The following is an 8,593-nucleotide window of genomic DNA, read 5'->3' as shown; positions in this document are numbered from 1 at the left end:
GGGTGGGCTGGGTGGGGGCTGCCTGCCAGCCCGGGGAGGCAGCGCTGCCTGTACCACAGTTTAGAGGAGACCGAGATGGCTCAGAGGAGCTCCTGGTGCTGTCAGGGATGACAGCGGTGCTTTTCTAAAAGCAAAACTGGTCTTTTGGCCAGGAGTTGCACCGATCCGGGCCAATGGCAGCGCGCGTGTGCAGATGGCAATCGCGGAGCGGGCTCCAGGCAGCAGCTTGCAAAATAGTTTCACTTTAACCCTGTTATCCTACATTCGTATCAGTAGTTTTCCAGATCGCTCCCTTTAGGGGATGAAAGCCTCTACGCGCAGCTTCTGGCTGGAAGGTTTGACAGCAGTGGAAATAAGATGAAGCTTTAGTTGGTTTTGTTTGCTAGGTGGTGGCTTTTGGTGTTTGTTTTTTAACATTTGAGGAAGGTCTCTGGAGCCTGCTGTGAGTTCTTATTATTCACCATTTCCAAAAGAGTAACGTGCAATCCCAGCTAAGGAAACTGCTCACCCTCAGTGTCAGGTTTCATCCAGTTTTTCTTTAAGTCTGCAGGTGCAAATGGGAAAATAGATGTCACTCGTGTGTGCGTGCATAGCTGTGTCTGTGCTCGTTGTATCAGAGCTGTGAGAGAGAAGTTAGCCTCTCCTAGCCTGACCCATAGCTATCACTGCCAGTGGAAAGTGGGTATAAAGCTGATACAAAGCCAGTAACAGAAGGAAATGGTCAAGTTTAATACTGTGATTCCTGCTTTGCACCACTTAGCATCAGTTGCATGAAGTGAGGTCTCACCAGAAGCAAGTTCTCATCTGCATTAAGGAAATGGGGGTGGCTGCAGGTCAGACGCTTTCGTGTCACCTCTGCAAGTCCTGAGTTGCAGCTGGACACCAGGCGCAGAGGAGTTCAAATAACCTAGTAGTCGGGGCCAAACCCCATAGGTCATGGGCTGTATGTCGGTTGTCCTCCAGAGCTGCCCCTGCTCTCAACATGGATGTAGGGAGAAGCACCTTAGAGCGGCTCCACTCCCACCTGAACCGGGCTGTATGTCAACCGAGAGGAGCCGGTTAGGCTTTGTTAGGCTAGAGAGGACTTCACATGGACATAAGAGCCTGTTGAGAGTTGAGCCTAAAGGACTTAACTTGCAAAATCAGATCCTAAAACGCCTCCAGCTTTCTCCCCTCTGCCATGGTGACCCTGCATAGCGGTTTCCAGCCCTTTGCCCCCTGTTTCCAGTGAACTGCAACTTCTCTGCAAACTCTACCTCCATCCCCAGCCGCTGCGGTTGCTCTGCAGCGCGCAGGATGTGGGCAAGCCAGCATTGCTAAGGCAACCCCTCTGTTTTGATTTCCCCATGCTCAGGCTGGCAGCCTTTACCCCCCCAGCTCAGCCAGGCAAGCCGTGCACGCCAATGGTTTGTGGTGCCATCCCAAGCTGGCCCTCAAAAGGAGCTTGTTTTCCACCCACGGCTGCCCGTAACTCTGGAGGAGTGGCAGATGCTCCCCACCCTTGAAAACCGTCTCCTTCGGAGCCAACGTGGATTAAAGAACCTGATGTTGGACGCCCAACTTCGATTAAAACTTATACAAGCTGCACAAACCCCAGCCATGCAGAGCTGCCATCAGATGTAGCCGTCCATCCCTGGCAGCAGGATTTCCCGAGCGAGTTACTATGTCAGCTTTCCCCTGACTCACTGCCAGCACTGGCCACCCAAAAACAAAGAGCTCATTTAACAGGGCGTTTAGCAGCCCTCCCCGAGATGTTGCCCTGTCTCCCAGTGCCTCCCTGGCCCCGTTTTTTGGTCCCGTATCTTGTGCCAAAAAAATAGCCAACCTCCCAGCTGCAGCTCCACGTGCATTGAGCACCCAGTTCACACCCATGGTGGGCCCCGGCGCAGCTCTCCCGGTTCATCCCCTCTCTAAGGGGAGATGTTGCTGTCGCACCAAATTGAGCAGCAGCACGGATTTTTCCTAAATGCAGCTCCTCGCTGCGCACACAGGCTTTCAGCTGGCGATGGGTGGCCTTGGATAACCCCTCAGCCCTTGGAGTTGTGGCTCAAAAGGCACCAGTTTTTCTACTTTCCCCTCCCCCCCCCTTTTTTTAATATTAAACTGAAGAACTCCTTTATTTAGCGCACAGACATCCCTTCATCTACCATACAAAAGGCAATGCACGCACCAAAAAGAAAAGGCATTTGAAAACCAGCTGCATAGCTGTGCTGAAAGGTGGTCCCAGGCTTTCTGCGCTGCTTGCTCAGGGCAGTGGCAGGTACCTCTGCCTTCCCCTTGCAGGAGATGCTTGGCCGCATCCCTGTGGCTCCGGGCTTGCCCAGCACTGCCGCATGTCCCCGGCTGGGAACTTCCCAGGACCAAGCAGCGAGGGCCTCTGCAGCGCATTCAGCTCCGGTTTAAAGTGGAAACATTTCAAAGGGCTCTGTTTTTTTTTTTTTCTCTGCAAACAATTAATTACAAGTTTAAGAGGAAGTTCCAGCCCTCCTTCCCTCCCCAGAAGTTTAGAGGCAATAAATATGAAGCAGCTCAGCGCAGGAATAAAATTGTACATCCTGTTTTGTCTGAAATTAAGGTAGTTGTTTTGGGGTTGGCTTTTTTACTTCTTTTTTGGAGTGAAGTGTATCACAGGCGTCCAATGTTCCTGCCTGGATAATGAGCTGTCAGGATATTTATGGATAAATGGCAAACCTGCTTCACACAGATGATTCAGGCCGAGGAAAAGCCACTCTGTTTATTTCTGTTGCAGTTTAACCTTTACTACAGCTGTTCTAAAAAAAGGCCTCGGCAAGGATGAAGGCTGGGACAGGGAGCAGTTTTAAGAAGTGGTTCTCACCGCTTGCCCCCTTGCCCTTTGCTTGTAATGCCTGCGGGCAGCAGATAGCAGAGACCGGCACCCAGAGAGCCCTTGCTTATCTCCCCTGTGGGCAAAAGCAGATCTGTAACGCTCACCGCTGGCTCCAGGCAGGGGGTAGGAAGGGGATGGATGGGATTTCAGTCCCTGAGCCCTCCTTGATAGCCCTTGATTTCTCATGTGGGGATGGCAGTGATATCACCGTCCTCTGCCAGGTAGGGGAATGAGGCAATGCAGGGAGCAGCCGGTTTCCCAAGGCCGGGAAGCTGCTTGGCAGCAGAGGTGGGGTGGAAAAGGCTCTTCTGCCTCTTGCAGCACCATTCCTCCCTCCTGGGTCCATGCCTGGCATCCCCACCATTCTGCTTGTCTACCTCCAAAAAAACCCCACCATATATACATATATACACACACATTTATTTTAATTCCCCTTATAGCAAGCAGAAACTGGAAGATGCAGCAAACTGGACAAAAATCCAGCAATAAAACATTAGCTACAAATGTCTTTGTTTAGCCAAAGCCCATACCACCTCCCACAGCAGTGTGTTTCATTTGGTAAATCTCAAATGGGAGTTTTTCAGAAAGGCACCCACAGAAATTTGTACGTCCATTTTCATCACATTTCCCATGCATATGTCCAGAAGAGAAACCACCAGCTAATTGCAGCCAGCTCAGCTACGCTCTCGTGCAGATCGAAACAATAAATACACAGCGGTCAGTCTGTTTCTGCAGGTGGCAGGGATGATAAACCCTTCTCTTTACATAGGATCAGAGCACTCGTGAAGTCCCAGATTGAGACCTGAGCATCTACACTGAAGGATTTGGCGCTTGGGGTCCTGGCAATTGGGTACGAAAGCCAGCAGCCGGGGGCAGCTGGTAAAACAAGACCCTGTACATCTTTGTAGGTCCCAGGACAGTGTTTCTGAAGGCAGGTTTTCCCTTGGGAGCCACCTTTTCGGGGGCTGCCCGCCGGCTCCCGCCTCGGCAGGGAGCATCTTTTTGCTCGGGATGGGCCCAGTTCCCAAAACGCTCGGTACAAGGGAGCATCCCTTAGCAGATGCCGCAACAGCAATAAATGCAATTCGAAGCAAAGAATGGTATTGCTATAGACAAGCCGGCTTTAACTGAAACCAGCCTGGGTCCCCTTCCTGTTCCCCTCTAGAGGTGCCTGGGCACTGTGAGAGCTGCCAGAGGGAGAGGCAAGGGGTTGGTGGTCAAAGGGGACAAGTGGAGCAACCCCTCCGGGACACCTTTGGAGTTCAAGCTGTACCCCTTAAGTTTCTGTTACATGGAAGTGCTGGCTTTCCTTTTACTGCACCTTAGTTTCCTCTCCTGTGCACATGGGGATTTCTGCATTCCCTCAAGAGGCTGTGGGGCTTGAATCCCAAAGGCTGGCAAAGACACTGATGTAAAATGCCGAGCGAGGGTGAAACATGGTATTAGAGCCTGATATTGCTCCTGCCAGCTCTTCATCTGCACAACCCGTGATTTGGTGACCCCAGTGTTGAACCAAAACTGCAAACTCACGGCACAAAGTCCCCTGCCCTACTCAAAACCCCAGGAGCTTTGCCTGGCCCCAGGAGAAGAGGAAAACCGTGAGCAGAGGCAGCAGCTCCCTGCCCCTGCAGAAGGGCTTCCCCGGGAGCCCTACCACTCAGCAGCACCTCTCCCTCCCCAAGGGAGAGGAAAACCTTACGTCAGGCTGCAGAAATGCTCCTCAGCCCTACCCAACCCTTGGAGCAATTCCCAGGTGAGGCACAGCGGAGACTCCTCCGTCCCCAGCCAACCCTCGTCCTCCCCCACCACTGCCTTTGCAGCCAGCCCTGGGTGCACGGAGGTAGCCATGGGTGCCTGACCACCACCTGCGAGTCCCACTGACCATAGTCCCCATCAAAAATCCAGGTGGTTTAACCACAGCCCTCACCCCAAACCTCCCAGCTGTGCCTTGGGTGCCACAGCAGCAGGACCAGACCCCAGTGCGGTGCCCAGGACAGGCATACCTTGCCTCTGCGCTGCCCAGATGCAGGGTAGTGCCCTGCCTGCAGCAGCTCGGCTGCCCATCCCAGACCACGGACCATTACAAACAGTCTGTCTAAACCAGACACCCTGTCCCAGGGTGGATCGAGGGTAAGGAGAGACCTGTGACATGTTGACTCCTGGCCCCGATGGCAGCGGTACTGCTCTTTGCAGTGGTCCCTTGCCTGGATCAGGCAAGTCCCTTCCTAGACAGGAAAGCTCTTGCAGACAATATTTCCTCTGCTGAGAAATAAGCCCTACAAAGGGCTAATAAGAGCTCCATGCTGTGGCTGCCAAGCAAGGGTTGAGATGTATGTCCAGGGGGGCAGGATTTGTGCTTGGCCAGATGCCAAGGCAAGTAGGGATGCCCAAAGCCCTCCTCGCCCATCCCCACTGCAGAGAATGAACCCCAGGAGAGGTTGGGAGGCTGTGTTTCTTGGATGGGGACACCCAAAGGGATGTGGCCAGCAGCATGGCCCAGCCCTTGTGACCCCAGATCCCTCCAAGGCAGCAGACCTCTCACCCTGCTGAGGCTTTGGCTGTGCTGGCAGCTCCATGGAGAAAATTGCTGAGGGAGTAGGCACCTGATCCATGTGTTTTCCGGTCTCTGCAGGCACCAACCAAGGACGCTTGTGGAGCCCACTAGCTGCTTACAGGAGCTGAACGTATCCCAAGGGGCCTTCAAGCAGAGGGAGCAGCACAGGCAGCCTGCCCAGGAGCCGACATGGAGCAGAAGATCAGCTCTTTCTTTAATTCCATCTTGGAGCTCATCCGTACCAAGCATGAGGAAGGTGTCTTCAACACTGTCTGCCTGGCTGTGCTGATGGGTCTGCCCTTCGTCGTCCTCATTGCGTTCATTTTCATCTGCTGCCACTGCTGCTTCTGTAGCCGGAGGGGAGAAAGCAGGAAAAAAGGTGGCCCCAGCAGCAACGGGCAGCTGCACACCGAGAGGAACAAGAAGAAAAAAAAGAAGAAGAAGGGTGAAGAGGACCTGTGGATCTCTGCTCAGCCCAAGCTGCTCTTGCTGGACAAGAGACCCTCCTTGCCCATCTAGCGAACAGGAGGGTGTTCAGGCCCTCCCCTCTGACATGCCACCAGTCCTTTCAGCTGTGCACAATGGGAGGCAAGGAGATGCCAAAGCTGCTGCCACTTTCTGGTGACTTTCAAAAGAGGCTGAGCCCAGCAGCTAACCAGCATATTGAAGGGCCAGTAGAGAGCAAGGCAGTTGGGCACAGGTTTATGCAAGACCCTTCTCCCCCACCATGACAGTGTGCCCAAGGGCAGAAACCCCTGCAAAGGACAGGCGTGCACGTGGACACGTGCCCTGCTGAGCACGCGAGCGTGACGTGCCACTGGGCCGTACATACCTCCCACCACGAGCACAATGCACACGCACCGGGCTGGCACACAGCGACCGGGTGTGAGGCTTTCCCTCTGCACTCGTGTGCAAGCGCACGCAACGTCTCACGGACAAGGGTGCACAGGACCACATGCACTCGAAGACTGAGCTGCCTGCATGCTCCCCCTGCACAAACATAGACGGCTGCATGCAAAGCAAGCACGGGCACACCTCGTTTGCTTGTCCTGCTGTGGAGATGGCACAACTTGATGACAGGCTCCGTCCAAACCCAGCTCGTGTTGGAGCTGCAAAGAAGCCAAGTGCAGAGTTACCCCACAGTTCAAAGATGTGCCATCTTCCCAGTCACCAAACCAAAGGCAACAGAGAGCATCTGAAGACAGGTGCCCTCAGCCCAACCTTAGAGACCTCAAGACACCATCTTAAGGCAGCAAAGCAGAAGGACGCGTTGCCACCCAGGCTAGAGGCAGGGAGGAGAGAGGAGGCTGCAAGACTGGCCCTTTTGCACCAGCACTTACAAAAAAATCTTCCTTGAAAGACTGTTTTATACAGACTTGCCTTTAGAGAGCCCACCACACTACTGCAAGAGCAGAAACGCAAGCTGAGGCTGTGTAAAGGCTTAGCTACGGGCATTAGAGTTATTTATTGAATGACTACTAAAGAAGAGCAGGACCAAAGGCCCCTCTGTCGTGGGGCTGGGCACACCGAAGCGGTATTGAAGCAGCAGACACGCTTTCCCGGCACACTCGGCCATCCCCTCTCCCTGCAGCCCTTGTGCACACGCAGACCCACGAGCACACGGTGCTGCCAGCTGATGCCATGCAGGCAGCTCTGTATGCCATGCAGAGGGGTTCTCTACGGCTGTCAAGCCATCTGGCTCTGGGATTTGGGATGTGCTGAAGGAGCAGAGGGGAGTAAAGTTAATGCCCGCAGTCATCCCTTACTCAGGGATGCCTCACACAGCTGGACCCTGCATCCCTCTCTATCCTCATCTCCCTTGGAAGTGCAGTGGCTCAGCCGGAGACAGCAGCTAACAAGAACACACACAGCTCTCACCCCTACGCTGGTTTTGACCCTCTGCTCCCCCTATGCCTGCATGCCCAGCCTACCTCCTGAGGAGCTGGGGGTCTCCTCTGCCCCCTGCCCCGCCAGGCTCTGTCTCCCCCAGCTTGTTCTGCCAGCGAGGGATGAACACGTGATGAGAAGCCCCATCACATCTGGTTTTTGCCCTGTGTCTGTACACTGGATGTTTTCCTCCCACTTTCTTCCACTTCCTAAGCTGTTGGAGCAGTCCGGAGCTGCCAGCCAGACATCTGGGGGACAAGCAGCCAAACCCACGTGGGCAAGCCTGGACGGAGCTGCTGTACATGACCGCTTCCAGCCTGGGCGAGGGTGATGCCGCCTTCGCCCAGCTCCTGAGGCACGCACCAGCAGGGTGGCAAAGCCACCGGTTAGAAGCAGCTGCTTGTGCCACCCAGTCCCAGCACAGCCTGTTTTGTCTGACTTGGACAGGGCGGTGATGTTACCATCACATCACGGGGTTTGGCTGTGCACGGCTGTGCTGGTAACAGCCAGGAAGCCAGGCTCCTCCTCACACAGCCCTTTAAATTGACCTCATATGTGCCTTATTTTCCAGCTTGCTTTGTTAGCATTGAAATAAGTTACTCCCTTCTCCTCCAAAACAGGAAGCAACATATAATGCTATAAAAAATTAGGATTTGCCACACCTAATCCTAGAGAGAGACATGCAGGAATAGCTCTGGTCTCTGTCCCAAACCCCCAGTCCAGCCAGGACCCTGGAGAACCAGCACTGCACTTGTATTATTCCTTCTTCCTTCCCTCCTTTCCCCCATGCAGGTACTTTTCCCAGCCCTCCTGCCTCCAAGCTCACCAGGTGGGCAAAGCAGCCTCCTCCCACAGGCAGGAGAGCTGCCCGCGCAGGTGCTCCTGCTGCAATCTAGAGGCACCAACAGCCCCGGAGGAAGGGCGGTGCTGCCTGGAGGAATCGAAAAAAATCAGAGCAAAGGGAAACACGATGGGAGGCCAGAGGCTTACCCGAACAAGCAGGGGCACAGAGGCAACCAGCTCTGGCAGAGTACAGCCTACCTGGTGTGGAGCTGCCAGGCTTTGCATGGCTCCCTGCAAGAAGGTCCTTCTCTGGCAGGATTAGTGAGTAACGTTTCAGGCGAGGGCAACCGATTCCTACAAGAACCAGAGAGCCGTCAAGAAAATGTTTGTGTTTTGTCACACACAACATCTCCGATCCAGGCTTTTGGGAGTTCAGAGCCAGGTCTGAATTTCAAGAGCTCCCCAAAATCATAATTCAAACCACCCCTGGGCTGGGCAGGAAGGAACCAGGATACAACCCT

General features: G+C 54.1%; 1 protein-coding gene across 1 annotated transcript; it reads left to right on the top strand.

The window, feature by feature from the left end:
• The first annotated feature begins 3,621 nt into the window (after positions 1–3,621).
• Positions 3,622–6,008, top strand: KIAA0040 (KIAA0040 ortholog). The gene is made up of 2 exons (XM_009275859.2): positions 3,622–3,698; positions 5,481–6,008. The coding sequence occupies exon 2, from the start codon at positions 5,592–5,594 to the stop codon at positions 5,919–5,921; it is 330 nt and encodes a 109-aa protein (XP_009274134.1). The 5' UTR covers positions 3,622–3,698; positions 5,481–5,591; the 3' UTR covers positions 5,922–6,008.
• The last annotated feature ends 2,585 nt before the right edge of the window (positions 6,009–8,593 follow it).

The sequence above is a fragment of the Aptenodytes forsteri genome, unplaced genomic scaffold, assembly GCF_000699145.1.
Source record: "Aptenodytes forsteri isolate BGI_AS27 unplaced genomic scaffold, ASM69914v1 Scaffold289, whole genome shotgun sequence".
NCBI classification, from domain to species: Eukaryota; Metazoa; Chordata; class Aves; order Sphenisciformes; family Spheniscidae; genus Aptenodytes; species Aptenodytes forsteri.
Note: the sequence above shows the minus strand (reverse complement) of the source record. Positions and strands in the feature narration are given on the sequence as shown.

Excerpts from the sequence above, each read along its gene's own strand:
- KIAA0040 (XM_009275859.2), top strand. The coding sequence starts at position 5,592 with ATGGAGCAGAAGATCAGCTCTTTCTTTAATTCCATCTTGGAGCTCATC.